The sequence below is a fragment of the Nerophis ophidion genome, linkage group LG20 (genome assembly GCF_033978795.1).
Source record: "Nerophis ophidion isolate RoL-2023_Sa linkage group LG20, RoL_Noph_v1.0, whole genome shotgun sequence".
Classification (NCBI taxonomy): domain Eukaryota; kingdom Metazoa; phylum Chordata; class Actinopteri; order Syngnathiformes; family Syngnathidae; genus Nerophis; species Nerophis ophidion.
The window spans coordinates 19,498,069-19,516,526 of record NC_084630.1 but is presented as its reverse complement, the minus strand read 5'-3'; the positions used below and the strand labels follow the sequence as shown (position 1 = coordinate 19,516,526).

Sequence of the window (18,458 nt, the reverse complement as noted above, 5' to 3'; positions counted from 1 at the left end):
GATCGACTGACACACTCTCCACGATCGACCGGTAGCTCGCGATCGACGTAATGGGCACCCCTCTACACCACTGTTAGGATTAAACATCGATGACATCTATTAAGCAAGGAAATAAACAGACAGGATTGCATTTTGCTCAATTTGAGAGACATGAGTACACTTGTACCCTTGAACAGTGTCATCACGCTGTAACGAAAAAAGGTTCACGTCTCCTCTTTTATTTGGATGGTCCCTGTTTACATAACAGCTGTTTCTAAAGGAATGGGGTGTATGAAAACAGCCATTGTTTTCGGTCACATTATCACAAAAGAAAAAGATGCCTCGGGCTTGTACTGGTCCTGGATTGAGCTTGGGAAAATCTTGGATGACAATAGATAACCCCTTCCGTCTCTTCCCATCGTACACAGCAGAATTTTACAAGCCTTTAGCTTGTTGCAACAAAGACAGCCCCTGTGTCTGCTCACCGGAAGTTTCCCAAAAGGGAAACTTTTGTGATAACTTACACATAATTATTCTAACAACCACATCTAATGTCACTTCTCTTTTCCTATACTTCAGCAAGCCTTGCAGGCTAGAACGTGTTGGCTCAGCTGCCCTGGTTCTACCAGCTAACGACCCATGCGATCAGCAATCCTCGCCAGTGCCATCTATTACTCAAGGTCTTGCGGCAGTGGTGATCATATTAAATTATTGACTTTTGAACGAGTGTTCCGTGTACAAGACTTAAAGGGGAACTTGAAGAGCAAAACTGCAAATGATCTGTCATCACGAACTTTCTGGACCTCCAATAAAAAAAGGTCAGAAACACCATCTGTAGTTTCATCAAAGCAGAACAAGACATTGAGGAATCTTTAGAAATCAGTGAAATTTATCTAAAAAGGTAAGCACATGGCTCTAAACATGAGATGCATTTGTGTGAATAAATCGTCCCACAGAATCGCAATCTCAATTCTAAGAAGGAAAATTCTGTTTTAGATGTTTTCCACTATTATTTCACTTCCAAGTGTCATAAGAACTTTATGTTCCATGTAAAAAGAAGGGTGTAGTTTACAGATTCCAACCACCAGATGGCGGACCTATCAACAAAACTGAAGGTCTGAAACATGGACACTCTTGTCCTGACCTACATAATTACATTAATTGCCACTGCAGGCTCTGTGTGATACTCTGTGACCAGTCTCACCTCATGCGGAGCTCCTTTGAAGATGCTGGCACTTTGGTAGATCGTTTCAGTCCAGAGACGAACCTCTTCGTTTTCGAGTTCTTCTGCAGTGCGGTACATAGATTTGGGGACCAAGCCACCTTCGGGTACTTCACACTATAGGGAGATCACACACGGAATTAGGTCAGTCGAAGAGGTTTCAGGATTCCATTATGGTCTTTAACAAACACGCCTAATTATCTACTCACCATGCACTCGCCTCCCAGGAAGTCAGGGATAATCTCTTTGTCTATGTAGTCTACCAGTCCACCGGGGCCCTGGTAGTCGTTTCCAGCATAGATAAGGAACTTTTTGCGGGTGTTTTCATCAATAAATGGACTGACCTAAAGAACAAAGTGATTGTTTCATGGGTCACATGGGTATGACGGCTGGTTAAAAAAAAAAATTAATACCACCACACCCCAAGTAATTAATCATTCCACAGTGTGTGGTGCTTTGGCAATGGCCCAACTCACAATGATCATGTACATATAATACAAATGTATACACATTCATCCTCTGGTATATGCTCACATCCATACATATATCCATTTTCTATAAAGCTTGTCCTCAAACAGGAGCCTATCCCAGCTCTTTAAGTGAGAGGCAAAATACACCCTGAACTGGTCGCCAGCAGTCATTGAGGTATAGGCCTCAGTGGGTGTAAAGCATGTCATTGTACATGTTATGTAATCAATTTTTAATTTGTTTAGAGACTCAAATGTAAACACATGAACCACATTTAATTTCTTCAGTCGTATAATAATTTTTGAACGGTGTATATGCAATTACAGTTGAAAAAATAAAGCAGAAGTAGCAGAATTGCATAACTTGCATGCTGTGGGCAATTACATTTCTTCCGATCAGAAAATAAATATTTTTGTTACATGGTGTTTTTAATGTCTATATTTAGCAAAGTCCATGCATATGATTTTATTACTTAAGGAAAAAATTGAGAAAAGAAGGTATGGCGGTTTCAGACATGAAATATATCCTGATGATTGAGGGAACCCCTCATGAAACAGTTCTGTAGAGACGAAGTAGCCTTGTGATTTTTCCCAAACCTACATATTGCGCTCTACCACGGTATCGAGCACTATTCTCTGGATAATCCAATCAAGATATATATATATATATAATATATATATATATATATATATATATATATGTATATATGTATATATATATATTAAAGATGCGCGGATAGGCAATTATATCATCCGCAACCGCATCACCATTCATTTTTTCCTTAACACGGCTCAATCGTCCTGTCCCCTTAGCAGAAAAACAGCAGCAAAGCATGTTTCCACCCCCATGCTTCACAGTAGGTATGGTGTTCTTGGGATGCAACTCAGTATTCTTCTTCTTCCAAACACGACGAGTTGAGTTTATACCAAAATGGATACATGGATGATACAGCAGAGGATTGGGAGAACGTCATGTGGTCAGATGAAACCAAAATAGAACTTTTTGGTATAAACTCAACTCGTCGTTTTTGGAGGAAGAAGAATACTGAGTTGCATCCCAAGAACACCACACCTACTGTGAAGCATGGGGGTGGAAACATCATGCTTTGGGGCTATTTTTCTGTTAAGGGGACAGGACGATTGGTCCGTGTTAAGGAAAGAATGAATGGGGCCATGTATCGTGACATTTTGAGCCAAAACCTCCTTCCATCAGTGAGAGCTTTGAATGGTTGACCAAATACTTATTTTCCACCATAATTTACAAATAAATTATTTAAAATTCCTACAATGTGAATTCCTGGATTTCTTTTTACATTCTGTCTCTCACAGTTGAAGTGTACCTATGATGAAAATTACAGACCTCTGTCATCATTTTAAGTTGGAGAACTTACACAATCAGTGGCTGACTAAATACTTTTTTGCCCCACTGTGTGTGTGTGTATATATATATATATATATATATATATATATATATATATATATATATACATATATATATATATATATATATATACATATATATATATATATATATATACATATATATATATATATATACATATATATATATATATATACATATATATATATATATATACATATATATATATATATATATATATACATATATATATATATATATACATATATATATATATATATATACATATATATATATATATATATATATATATATATATATATATATATATATATATATATATATATATATATATATATATATATATATATATACATATACACATATACACATATATATATATATATATATATATATATATATACATATACATATATATATATATACACACATATATATATATATATATATATACTGTATATATATATATATATATATATACTGTATATATATATATATATATATATATATATATATATATATACATATACATATATATATATATACACACACACACATATACAGATACATATAAATACATATATATATATACATATACAAATATATATACACATATACATATAGTATATATATGTATACACATATACATATATATACACATATACATACACATATATATATATACATATGAAGTGTGAAGTGTGAATTATATTTATATAGCACTTTTTCTCTAGTGACTCAAAGCGCTTTACATAGTGAAACCCGATATCTAAGTTACATTTAAACCAGTGTGGGTGGCACTGGGAGCAGGGGGGTAAAGTGTCTTGCCCAAGGACACAACAGCAGTGGCTAGGTTGGCAGAAGCGGGAATCGAACCTGCAACCCTCAAGTTGCTGGCACGGCCACTCTACCAACCGAGCTAAACCGCCCCATATATATATATATATACATATGTATATATACATACATACATATATATATACATATATATATATATATATATATTATATATATATACATACACATACATACATACATACTATATATATATATTTTCAAGTATTTCTCATATATATATTTTTTCAAGTATTTCTCATATATATATTTTTTCAAGTATTTCTCATATATATTTTTGTAAGTATTTCTCATATATATATATATATACATACAAATATACACATACACATATATGTACATACATACAAATATACACATACACATATGTACATACATACAAATATACACACACAAATATACACACACATACATATATATATATATATGTATATATATGAGAAATACTTGAAAATATATACACCCACCGCTACCCCCCAATCTCCCGAATTTGGAGGTCTCAAGGTTGACAAGTATGGCAAGTGTGTATAAAACTGATGGCGACACAACGCCTAAAACATAACCATAAACTAGGGCTGGGCGATATATCGATATACGCCATATATCGCGGGTTTGTCTCTGTGCGATATAGAAAATGACTATATCGTAATATTCAAGTATACGTTCTCAAGCAGTTGTTTTTAGCTGCGGGCATTACACTACAGGCTCTTCCCACTCCTTCTTGTGTCTCCTTCTCACAGACAGCGAGGGCACATTCTTACACACGTCACATACTGTCACGTCATACGTCACATACGTATACGCCCTCGCCCAGCAGAGAGGTAGCAGCGTGGCTAATGTTAGCTGTGATGCCAGCGGACTCGGAGGTGCTGATAATCATCCCACCCGAGTGGTAATACGAGAGAAAGAAGGTGCGAATATAGTAAAAAATGAAGGAAGAATTAATTCCCGAGAATTGTCTGGTGGTGGTTCAACTTCAAGTGGGAATATGTCGAATAGACAACTTTAATTTGTCAAGTGTGGGGCACAAGCGTTGCTACCAAAAGTAGCATTACTGCTAATATGTAGCATCATTTGAAAAGTCACCTGCTAATAACTTTAATAAATTCAGTTCTGGTAAATTGACTTAATTGTGATTTCCTTCTCTGTATGAAAGTTTAAAAGTAGTATATATTAATGCAGTATGAACTAGAATGTTGTAATGTAGACACATAGAATCCTCATACTGCTGTGATTATATGCATCAAGTGTTCATTCAAGGCTAAGGCAAAATACCGAAATATGTATCGTATATCGCAATATATCGTGATATTAAAAAAAGCCCATATCGCCCAGCCCTACCATAAACCACACGACAGACCATGTGAACAAGTGGTGACAAGTGCTCACCAAAGTCCAGAGAACCGGGAAGACTCTGGGAGCTCTCAAAATAAGCAGCCGTCCCAGCGTCTCTGGATAGTTGGCTTCCACAACCTCGATAATCCTCAACAGCGCCTTGACTCCTGGTCGCCACAGGTGACGCATATTTAAACCCTCCAGATCCACAAGACATGTCCAACAGCTACAGAAAAAAAGGAAGTGTTGTTAACAAGACACACAAAAACTAGCTGATAACAAGATATTTAAAACCTGTCACCAAGAAGAGTGGTTTTAAGTGGTGATAGTAAGGACTATATATCTCTTGGCTCCCTCCACATCCCCTCTACTGGCTTGAGGAAAATATAGCAAGAGAGCTATTCATAGTTGTGGCTCAGATCCCTGCTGAAATGCCTGAAAGATACCATCTCCATTACTTTCCCTCCCACTTCCCACCATCGGCTGCATAAGTATACTTGGAAAACAACATTTGCACTTGTCCATCCTCAGTTGGCAATGTGACTGCCCTGGAATCCCTCCTACATGGCGTGACATCATCATAAAAACCTTGTTTTATTGTTTAAACCAGGGGTCGGGAACCTTTTTGGCTGAGAGAGCCATGAAAGCCAAATATTTCAAAATGTATTTCCGTGAGAGCCATATCATATTTTTTAACACTGAATACAACTAAATGTGTGCATTTTTGAGTAAGACCAACATTTTTAGAGTATAAGAAGTATTTTATTCTTTTTAATAAAATTTTTACTCTGAAGCTAACCAATAATAAATCAAATGTCATGTCTGTTGATCATGTTTTTGTTTGGCCATGTGCTGTTTGTCCTTTAGACTCTTTAAGTTCCTGTTTTTTTCCACTCCCTTGTCTGGTTTCCTTGGCTACTCATTTTGTCCACCTGTCTCTGGTGGACAAAATGCCCGCTCACCTGCTTCCCGAGCACTAATCAGAGGCAGTATTTAAGCTCGTCTTTGCCAGTCAGTCGCCTTGTGCTGACTTGTTTCATGCCTTGCCATAGTTTTCGTGGTTCATGCCATGTCAAGTAAGTTTTGTTTGATTTATGTCCTTAGTCTGTTTATGCATTAGCTTTGTTCCTTAGCCCAAGTTGTGCCTCCGCTGTGAGCGATTTTTGTTTGTATATTTTTTTTGTTAAAATTCAATCATGTTTTTACCTAAATGCCATGTCCCGAGTAGTACGTCTGCCTTCCTGGGAGAACGACCCCGAAGCAAGCTGCAACCCCCGCCCCCATCGTGACATAAAATATTTCTTACCATTAATGCGACTTCTTGAACAGGTGCTGTAAAAAACGGATGGATTTAAATGCATGAGAATGTTTTGTACTTTGCACGTTATTTTTAGCACTGTGATTACCAGCGAAATTATTCATAATTATCGCATTAAGCAATGTCAGCTAAGATTTATCCGAGAGCCAGATGCAGTCATCAAAAGAGCCACATCTGGCTCTAGAGCCATAGGTTCCCTACCCCTGGTTTAAACTTTAACTTTGAGTACACTGAACAGTGGTTTCTCAACTTACCGTATTTCTTTGAATAGCCGCCGGGGCGCTAATTAATTTAAAACCCCTTCTCACTCCTGCACTCAATCAAGGCATGCGGTAAAAGAAGCAGGCGCTGATAATTTTAAAACCTCTTCTCACCCCTGCGCTTACCAAAGGCATGCAGTAAAAAATTGGGTGGGACAAAATTATAAAAAATTATAAAAAATTATTCTGCGACCGCGGCCCGGTGGTTGGGGACCACTGCTCTACAACATGTCATCGCGCCCACCTTTACACCATGCTACCTGCGTGCCGGCCGGACGCATGCATTTCGCTGTTTCGCACACGAGATTGCAATGCATACTTGGTCAACAGTCATACCTTTTACACTGATGGTTGTGATATAAACAACTTTAACACTCTTACAAATATGCGGCACACTCTGTGAACCCACAACTAACACATATCTGGAGAACATCGGCTCTGTAACACATTATAAACGCAACATTACACTTACCCAGAAGGCCATGCATCCATGACTCTTGGCTATATTATACATGCGCCCCCCAGCCCCGCCCACCTCAATCGACGCATAGGCAAGAGTGTATAATATAGCCAAGAGTCATAGATGCATGGCATTCTGGGTAAGTGTTATGTTGCGTTTGTAATGTGTTACAGAGCCGATGTTCTCCCGGAATGTGTTTGTCATTCCTGTTTGGTGTGGGTTCACAGAGTGTGGCGCATATTAGTAAGAGTGTTAGTTGTTTTATATCACAAGCATCAGTGTGATCTGTATGGCAGTGGAACAAGACCCCTGGTTTACACATAGTAAACGCAAAAAAAACCTCCTCCGCTATTTTGAAAAAAACCACAGGGGATTCGTCACTCGTGATGTCATGAATTTGACCCGGCGTTAAAAGTAAGCACGCGCTAATAAATTTGGGGAGCGAATTTGACCCGGCAGTACGTCAAGGCAGGCGCATATTACATGCCCGACGGCTATTCAAGGAAATACGGTACGAGTATTTTTAACATAAGAGCAGTCTTTTGGCATTTTGTTTTGCTTTAACTAAAGGTGAAAAGCACATTTTTTTAAATGTTGTCTATTCTATACAATCCTTATGTAAGACAAGCACACATTTGTTTGTTTTTCTTTTGTATACATTCTAACTAGTAAATAAATGCTATCAAAATTCTGCATTTAAAGAGCCCATGGGAGTCACTCTTTTCTGCCTCTATAAGACATCAAAACATCTATCAATGTTTTATATACACGGTACTGTAAGAATATATCTAATATAGTAATATGTAATATTAGAAGCATTTAAGTCCCATCTTAAAACTAATTTGAATACTCTAGTATTTAAATAGACCCCCTTTTTAGACCAGTTGATCTGCCGTTTCTTTTCTTTTCTCCTCTGTCCCCCACTCCCTTGTGGAGGGGCGGGAGGGCACAGGTCCAGAGGTCATGGATGAAGTGCTGGCTGTCTAGAGTTGGGACCCGGGGTGGACAGCTCGCCTGTGCATCGGTTGGGGAAATCTCTGCACTGCTGACCCGTCTCCGCTCGGGATGGTCTCTTGCTGGCCCCACTATGGACTGGACTCTCACTATTATGTTAGATCCACTGTGGACTGGACTTTTGCAATATTATGTTGGACCCACTCGACGTCCATTGCATCTGGTCTCCCCTAGAAGGGGGGGATCCCCAAATTTGCGGTCCTCTCCAAGGTTTCTCAGTCATTCACATGGATGTCCCACTGGGATGTGAGCTTTTCCTTGCCATTACAGTATGTGGCCTCTGATCCACGGATGTCGTTGTGGCTTCTGCAGCCCTTTGAGAAACTTGTGATTTAGGGCTATATAACATTGATTGAGTGATTGATATTTACATATGTTTTTTTGCCGATATCCCGATATTGTCCAACTCTTAATTACCGATTCCGATATCAACCGATACATACAGTCGTGGAATTAACACATTATTATGCCTAATTTTGTTGTGATGCCCCGCTTGATGCATTAAACAATGTAACAGGGTTTTTTCAAAATAAATTAACTCAACTTATGAAAAAAATGCCAACATGGCACTGCCATATTTATTATTGAAGTCACAAAGTGCATTATTTTTTTTAAAGTGTGTCAAAACAGCAGCTTGGAATTTGGGACATGCTCTCCCTGAGAGAGCATGAGGAGGTTGAGGTGGGCAGAATTGAGTTGGGGGGGTTTAGAGGGTAGTGGGGGTGTATGTTATAGCATCCCGGTAGAGTTAGTGCTGCAAGGGGGTTCTGTGTATTTGTTCTGTTGTGTTTATGTTGTTTTACGGTGCGGATGTTCTCCCGAAATGTGTTTGTTATTCTTGTTTGGTGTGGGTTCACAGTGTGGCACATATTTGTAACAGTGTTAAAGTTGTTTATATGGCCACCCTCAGTGTGACCTGTATGGCTGTTGACCAAGTATGGCTTGCATTCACTTGTTTGTGTGAAAAGCCGTAGAAATTATGTGACTGGGCCGACACGCAAAGGCAGTGCCTTTGAGGCACTCCCCCAATATTGTTGTCAGGGTGGAAATCGGGAGAATGGTGGCCCCGGGAGATTTTCGGGAGGGAAACTGAAATTCAGGAGTCTTTCGAAAAAATCGAAAGGGTTGGCAAGTATGACTGGGAGACAACTGCGGCGTACTTCTCCCTACGTCCGTGTACCCCTCCGTACAGCGGCGTTTTAAAAAGTCATAAATGTTACTTTTTTAAACCGATACCGATAATTTCCGGCATTACATTTTAAAACATTTATCGGCCGATAATATCGGCAGTCCGATATCATCAGACGTCTCTAACGATTACTACTGGGTGCAGAAATGAGAGCCAACAAACATAATGAAACAACACTTACTGTACAAACTCTGCTCGCACTGGGATGTTGACCGTTATACAGCAATGTCGTCTTTATACTCCTCTATTTAGATGACGAATGACTCCGAAAAAGGGGGTGGAACCAAACATCCTCTTTGGTCTTTCTCGCCACTTCCTGGTCTAAATTGAATGCCAAAGTTGACCAATTGGTCATTATATGTCCTCATCCTTCTTCCCTCAAAGTGAGAGGCGTTATTTATTGAGCGAATAGTTTTTGACGCTATTCGGTCATAGCATTGGTGTACCTAATGAAGTGGCCCATAGCATGGCTGCCTTATTAGCATCGCCGGTAAAATGTGCGGACCAAACGATCAGGACTTTCGCATCTTGTGACACTGGAGCAACTTAAATCCGATTGGTAAGTGTTTGTTTCGCATTAAATGTGGGTATCTAGTTTCAAATGTACATACAGCTAGCGTAAATAGCATGCTAGCATCGATTAGCTGGCAGTCATGCCGTGACCAAATATGTCTGATTAGCACATAAGTCAACAACATCAACAAAACTCACCTTTGTGATTTCGTTGACTTAATCGTTGTAAACGCATCTGCAGGTTATCAATACATCTCTGTGCCATGTCTGTCTTAGCATCGCCGGTAAAATGTGCAGACACTCTGGCAAATTCAATGGGGGTCTGGCGGAAGATTTCTTGCCAGTGGTGCAACTTGAATCCCTCCCTGTTAGTGTTGTTACACCCTCCGACAACACACCGACGAGGCATGATGTCTCCAAGGTTCCAAAAAATAGTAGAAAAAACGGAAAATAACAGAGCTGAGACCCGGTGTTTATAATGTGAAAACGAAAATGGCGGGTGTATTACCTCTGTGACGTCACGTTCTGACGTCATCGCTAAAAGACCGATAAACAGAAAGGCGTTTAATTTGCCAAAATTCACCCATTTAGAGTTCGAAAATCGGTTAAAAAAATACATGGTCTTTTTTCTGCAAAATCAAGGTATATATTGACGCTTGCATAGGTTTGGTGATAATGTTCCCCTTTAAGTTACGAGCCTCTCCACTGCTAGTGAGCGTACTAAATGTCAAATGAACGCCATAAGATCTGTCCCAAAACATCTGGTCTTTCTCCATAGCAATAGCTTACAGCTACATATTGACATATGTGTTTTCCAACAATGGAAACATAGAAAATGAGCAAAGGAGAGTGGGAGCAGTTGAAGATATTCATTGAATTGAAGGAATAATCAATATCATGAATGCCAGGCTCTTTCGCAGGAACCAGTGTTTGCACCAGAAAAACAGTGGACATTTATGCATGAAAATATGGAAAAGCTGCTGTGTGTCAAACAGAGAAGCCGCTCAAAGGAGACACTTCAGATGTTTGTTCTCCCAAGTACAAATGACCAGTGTTCAGAGCCGCCTTTCTTGTGCCAGAGCGAGGGTGAACTGCCACTTTAGCTACGGAAGGCAAAATTTAACCACCTACGTTACCACTGATAATGGTTGCTCTCTAAGGTCAATGCTATACTATGTTATTTTTTCATAAAACTACTGTCCATTTGGAGTGTGTTCTACTGTGTTCAGAATGTTTTATTCATCCTTTTGGGGAAATGTAAGCGTCTGTCGCAGCAACAGAAAGAGGAAGACAGTATTATATTTTCTGTGTATTATTTTTTGTGACTATTATATTTTATATACCATTCAGTATCTAAAATTTCATTTCTCTTTTTAATAAGCATGTTATGTGTTAAAATGGTGGTGTTTTGGGGATGTCAAGCACAAATTAAATACATTTCAATAATATTCAATAGGCCGGGATTATTAAAGTGTTTAAGTTACAAGCATTAAATTGAGCTCGTAGGTTGAGGTTCCACCGCTAGAGATGTCCGATAATATCGATCGGCCGATAAATGCTTTAAAATGTAATATCGGGAATTATCGGTATCGGTTTCAAAAAGTAAAATGAATTACTTTTTAAAACGCCGCTGTACGGAGCGGTACATATCCGGTAAAACACTGACGTAGAGAGAAGTAACGAGCATTTGCTTCTCCCAGTCAGCAGCTCCTCCCCTTTCCCACACACAACACAGGAGTTGACGACTGCAGCATGAGAGGTTTACTGCGACGCTTGATGACCTCATCAAACCGCCATCAGCGGAAGCATAACAACAAGAGTGTGTTGTTGCCGGTGCTGTAGCCGTGGCAAACAAGCGAGCTCACTCTGTGACTGACTGACGACATGATTTGGGATTATATTTAAATGTCTCCGACGGATAAAAAAAACTGGCAATTTGCGATGACTGCAAAAAGTTGGCTATTACAAGCAATCTGATCTCCCACCTCTTCAAGAATTGTAAGGAGATACACAATGAAAACAAGCGGAAGATGGATGAAAAGCAAACAGCGAAAAAAAGTAGTACCACAGAGTTGTCGCATGAAGACTCCGCCGAGATAAAAACAAAAATACAACAAAAACCACCCCAGGGCGAAAGCCCACGTTGTGGTCAGGGACAACGCAGGCAGTATGTCAAAAGCTACAGTGGAGTTTGGTGTGGCGAGTCTGCCCCACACGGCGCGCACTTTGCAGCTTGCAGTTAACGGAGGTGCCCTGTCTCAACGCAGCATTTCCGAATCTCTGGCTGACCGGTAGGCCACTCCAAGCACTCACCACCAGCTTGCAGCACATTTTTGTCACTCATACAAATACGTTAGAGCAGGGCAGATTGAGCTCTGTTTATAGTTTTCTGTTATACAGTATACCAGGCAGCTTTGCACTAAAGGAGGACTATTTTATTGTTTACTTTATGACTCTAGTATACTCTGGACTGAAGCTGTGTTCTTTCATTGTTTTTTTATCTGTTGTTTTGAGGCATGTTTAAAAAAATAAATAAATAATGTACTTTGTGAAAGTCTAAGTATAGTATTTCTCATAGTTGTAGTGGGTATCCGGATTATTTCAGGGAGAGCATGTCCCAAATTCCAAGATGCTGTTTTGAGGCATGTTAAAAAAAAATAATGCACTTTGTGACTTCAATAATAAATATGGAAGTGCCATGTTGTTCTCTTATTTTGGAAAACCTTGTTAGATTGTTTGATGCATCCAGCGTGGCATCACAACAAAATTAGGCATAATAATGTGTAAATTCCACGACTGTATATATCGGTATCGGTTGATATCGGAACCAGTAATTAAGAGTTTGACAATATCGGCAAAAAAAGCCATTATCGGACATCTCTATCCACTGCACTTTGGAGTAAAATAAATATCAAGTTCATGCTTTACTCAGCTCACCTTATGGGTCGACCAAACACCTTTGTGTTCTCTTCACAGCGTCTCAGACCTTCCTCATTGATAGATAGCACCTAAAAAAGGAAACATGTATCATAAACTTGGTGTTTATAATCTAACCAGGGTGACCTACATTTATGGCATTTGGCAGACTACATAGTAACTGCATATGTCCTACTTTTAAATCACTTACATAATATTACATTGATATAAATTGACATTAACATGTCAATCATACTTAACATGCACTGTCATGGAAACTGCAAGTGCGATGTGACAACTATACATACATGTCGGAGTAGGGATTCTTCTCCAAGAGCTCGGACCAGTCCTTTGGTGTCCATCTGGCCAAGTCTCAGGATGTACAAAGGACGACCATCTGGAGGATGAACATTTACAACCACTACTCTGTTAACAAGTATAGTGCAGTCCATCCTTTGGCTAAATATAGTACCAAGGTGAAGTCAGAGCTTTAAAATGAAAGGTCATCTCTACCACGCAAAAAATAGACATTGATTTCATGCTATACAGCCTAAATCTAAAAAACAGAACGCTCATCCGGTTGGCAAACTCTGCAAGTATAACCTATATATTGTAGATCAGGGGTTACCAACCTTTTTGAAACCAAGAGCTACTTCTTGGGTACTGATTAATGCGAAGGGCTACCAGTTTGACACACACTTAAATAAATTGCCAGAAATAGCCAATTTGCTCAATTTACCTTTAATGAATAAATCCAAATGTATTTTTTTTAAAAAAGGTTATTTCTGTCTGTCATTCCGTCGTACATTTTTTTTTCTTTTTACGGAAGGTTTTTTGTAGAGAATAAATGATGAAAAAAACACTTGATTGAACGGTTTAAAAGAGGAGAAAAAAACAAAAAAAAATGAAAATTTTATTTTGAAACATAGTCTATCTTCAATCTCGATCGACTCTTTAAAATTCAACCGAAAAAAATGAATAGAGAAATCAGCTCATTTGAATATTTTTGAAAACATTTTAAAAAGAGTTTATGGAACATCATTAGTCATTTTTCCTGATTAAGATTAATTTTAAAATGTTGATGACATGTTTTAAATAAGTTAAAATCCAATCTGCACTTTGTTATAATATATAACAAATTGGACCAAGCTATATTTGTAACATAGACCTATCATTATTTCTTCTAGATTTTTTTTCCAAAAGACTTTAAAATAAGATTTTAATTTAATTCTAAAGATTTTCTAGATTTTCCAAAATAATTTTTTGGAATTTTAAGTTTGAAGAAATATTTCACAAATATTCTTCGTCGAAAAAACAGAAGCTAAAATGGAGAATTAAATTAAAATGTATTTATTATCCTTTACAATAAACAAATAAATACTTGAACATTGATTTAAATTGTCAGGAAAGAAGAGGAAGGGACTTAAAAGGTAAAAAGGTATAGGTGTTTAAAAATCCAAAAATTATTTTTAAAGTTGTATTTTTTTCTCTAAAATTGTATTTCTGAAAGTTATAAGAAGCAAAATAAAAACAATAAATGAATTATTTAAACAAGTGAAGACAAAGTCTTTTAAAATATTCTCTTGGATTTTCAAATTCTATTTGAGTTTTGTCTCTCTTAGAATTAAAATGTCGAGCAAAGTGAGACCAGCTTGCTAGTAAATAAATACAAATATAAAAATTAGAGGCAGCTCACTGGTAAGTGCTGCTATTTGAGCTATTTTTAGAACAGGCCAGCGGGCCACTCCTCTGGTCTTTACGGGCTACCTGGTGCCCGTGGGCACCGCGTTGGTGACCCCTGTTGTAGATCATGGACAAATGCGTACCAAGTAAGTCCATTTTATTTATAAAGCGCTTTTCACTGATGAAATCAAAAAGCGCTGTATATGTGAAGTAAAATAGTAAATGGGTCATATTCGTATAGCGCTTTTCTACGTTCAAGGCTTTGACACGATTTCCACATTCACACACACATGTCGGGAGCTGCCATGCAAGGCCCTAACCACAACCCATCAGGAGCAAGGGTGAAGTGTCTTGCTCCAGGACACAACGGATGTGACGTGGTTGGTAGGAGGTGGGGATCGAACCAGGAACCCTCAAGTTGCTGGCACGACCACTCTCCCGACCGCGCCACGCAGTCCGGAAAACAACAATTCAATTAAAACTACAGGGGCAACATCATAAAAAAGATCCAAGGTGGATTAAACATGATAATTAAAAAGTGAAACAACTAAAAGCTTTATTGAAAAGAGAAGTTTTCAAATGTTTCTTAGTCACTGGTGTAGTGGTTAGAGTGTCCGCCCTGAGATCGGTAGGTTGTGAGTTCAAACCCCGGCCGAGTCACACCAAAGACTATAAAAAGGGGACCCATTACCTCCCTGCTTGGCACTCAGCATCAAGGGTTGGAATTGGGGGTTAAATCCTCAAAAATGATTCCCGGGCGTGGCACCGCTGCTGCCTACTGCTCCCCTCACCTCCCAGGGGGTGAACAAGGGGATTGGTCGAATGTAGAGGACAAATTTCACCACACCTAGTGTGTGTGTGACAATCATTGGTACTTTAACTTTAACTTAAACGTGTAACACAGTCAAGATCACGGAGGGACTGGTGCCAGGTGTTCCAGAGTCTGGGAGCTATAGCCAGGAATGCCAGGTCTCCGCAGGTTTTAAAAATGAGCTTTTGGGATCTTTAGAACAGTGTTTTTCAAATACAGTCTGGTGTGCCGTGGGAGATTATCTAATCACACCTATTTGGGTTAAAAATATTTTTGCAAACCAGTAGTTATAGTCTGCAAATGATGTGTTGTTGTTTTGTTGAGTGTCAGTGCTGTCTAGAGCTCGACACAGTAACCGTGTAATAATCTTCCATATCAGTAGGTGGCAGCGGTAGCTAATTGCTTTATAGATGTCGGAAACAGCGGGAGGAAGCAAGCAGGTAAAAAGGTATCTAATAAGTAAACCAAAAATTAAAAAAAGGCGACTGCCCCTGAGAAAAGGCATTGAAGCTTAGGGAAGGCAATGCAGAACGAAACTAAGACTGAACTGGCGACAGAGTAAACAAAAACAGAATGCTGGACGACAGCAAAGACTTAATGTGGGGCAAAGACGGCGTCCACAAAGTACATCTGAACATGACATGACAATCAACAACGTCCCCACAAAGAAAGATAAAAATAACTGAAATATTCTTCATTGCTAAAACAAAGTAGATGCGGGGAAATATCGCTCGAAAGAAGACATGGAACTGCTACAGGAATATACCAAAAAAAGAGAAAAAGCCACCAAAATAGGAGTGCAAGACAATAACTAAAACACTACACACAGAAAAACAGCAAAAAACTCAAAATAAGTCAGGGTGTGATGTGACAGGTGGTGACAGTACACCTACGTTGAGACAAGAGCTATATTGATGCATGCTTGGTTATGCTTTAAAGTCATATCCAACGACTCTTTACTGTCAACTGAGTTTCATTTTTTAATAATTTCTGCTAGGGGTGTGCCTCCGGATTTTATCAACACAAAAAAATGTGTCTTGGCTCAAAAAAGGTTGAAAAACACTGCTTTAGAAGACCTTGGCCTGAAGACTGGAGGCTGCGCCCTGAAGAGTAGGGGCATAACAAGTCAGTGATGTACTGAGGGGCCCCACCATGCAACGCACGGAAAGTCAGGCCTAAAATCTAAAACTCAAATCAGAATTTGACTGGAAGCCAATGAAGACTGGATCAAACGGGGCTGATGTTGGCTGTTCTGGGAACAAAAGTCTGGCAGCTGCATTTTGTACAGTCTGAAGTCTTTTTAGGGGTTGACTCGTTGAAAAGAGTGAAGAGAGAATTGCAATAGTCAATACCGGATGAAATGAACGCATGAATGATCATTTCGAGATCCAACAAATTTCTCACTTTAGAAATATTTTAGAGATGATAAAAACAGTTGTTGGTCAATTCACAACAGTGACCCTCCAAAGACTTTGACTGATCCAACACAACCCCAAGGTTTCTGAGGCTACTTTGAACAGATGCACCCAGAGGACCAAGGGAGTTCTTGATCAGGGAAATCTTTGTATCGGGAGCAATTATCAGAGTTTCGATTTTGTTAGAATTTACTTATTTAATTTAAAACATTCTAACTTGGATTGTTTCCCTGGCTTCGAGACTCTCCCGAAGGACAGTGGAGCAAGACACAACAAACTCCCTTCTTGTCTCTCATGGACACACACCTGTTGTTGTTGACTTAGGACTAGCGACTGCACAAGATCAAGGCCGTGGAACAGAGACACACTGCAGGCTTACACACAAACATGCATCCCAAAAATATACGCCACACATACACACCCCAGCCCCAACCCAACGCCCTCGACGCAAATCCCATAGGGGTGATGAAAGCATGGTCAGCGCCTGAGAGCTGCGGCCTACCACCATGACCCCGCACTCCCTTCCCTCTGTTGCTAGATATCTCGAGATGTACGTTGTAATATGTATATGTGCACTCTCCCGAAGGACAGTGCAGCGAAGACACAAAAAACTCCCTTCCCGTCTCTCATGGACACACACCTGTTGTTGTTGACTTAGGACTAGCGACTGCACAAGATCAAGGCCGTGGAACAGAGACACACTGCAGGCTTACACACAAACATGCATCCCAAAAATATACGCCACACATACACACCCCACCCCCAACCCAACGCCCTCGACGCAAATCCCATAGGGGTGATGAAAGGATGGTCAGCCCCTGAGAGCTGCAGCCTACCACCATGACCCCGCACTCCCTTCCCTCTGTTGCTAGATATCTCGAGATGTACGTTGTAATATGTGTATGTGCACTCTCCCGAAGGACAGTGCAGCGAAGACACAACAGACTCTCTTCTTGTCTCTCATGGACACACACCTGTTGTTGTTGACTTAGGACTAGCGACTGCACAAGATCAAAGCCGTGGAACAGAGACACAATGCAGGCTTACACACAAACATGCATCCCAAAAATATACGCCACACATACACACCCCACCTCCAACCCAAATCCCTCGACGCAAATCCCATATGGGTGATGAAAGGATGGTCAGCGCCTGAGAGCTGTGGCCTACCACCATGACCCCGCACTCCCTTCCCTCTTTTGCTAGATATCTCGAGATGTACGTTGTAATATGTATATGTGCACTCTCCCGAAGGACAGTGCAGCGAAGACACAACAAACTCCCTTCCCGTCTCTCATGGACACACACCTGTTGTTGTTGACTTAGGACTAGCGACTGCACAAGATCTAGTCCGTGGAACAGAGACACACTGCAGGCTTACACACAAACATGCATCCCAAAAATATACGCCACACATACACACCCCACCCACCCCAACCCCAACCCAACGCCCTCGACGCAAATCCCATGGGGTGATGAAAGGATGGTCAGCGCCTGAGAACTGCGGCCTACCACCATGACACCACATTCCCTTCCCTCTGTTTCTAGATATCTCGAGATGTACGTTGTAATATGTATATGTGCTTTGCTATGGAGGTTTTTTCCCACTCCAGACTGGG

The 18,458-nt window shown here is 39.7% G+C and overlaps 1 protein-coding gene across 3 annotated transcripts in view; it reads right to left on the bottom strand.

Moving 5' to 3' along the window:
• Positions 1-18,458, bottom strand: part of si:dkey-237i9.1 (SEC14-like protein 1) — a 100,229-nt gene that overhangs the window by 19,898 nt on the left and 61,873 nt on the right. For all 3 annotated transcript variants that reach the window (XM_061880659.1, XM_061880660.1, XM_061880661.1), the window contains 5 exons: positions 13,239-13,327; positions 12,952-13,022; positions 5,315-5,486; positions 1,411-1,545; positions 1,184-1,318 (listed from right to left, as the gene is read on the bottom strand). In XM_061880659.1, coding sequence (XP_061736643.1) covers positions 1,184-1,318; positions 1,411-1,545; positions 5,315-5,486; positions 12,952-13,022; positions 13,239-13,327 — 602 coding nt within the window. The remainder of the gene's footprint in view (positions 1-1,183; positions 1,319-1,410; positions 1,546-5,314; positions 5,487-12,951; positions 13,023-13,238; positions 13,328-18,458) is intronic.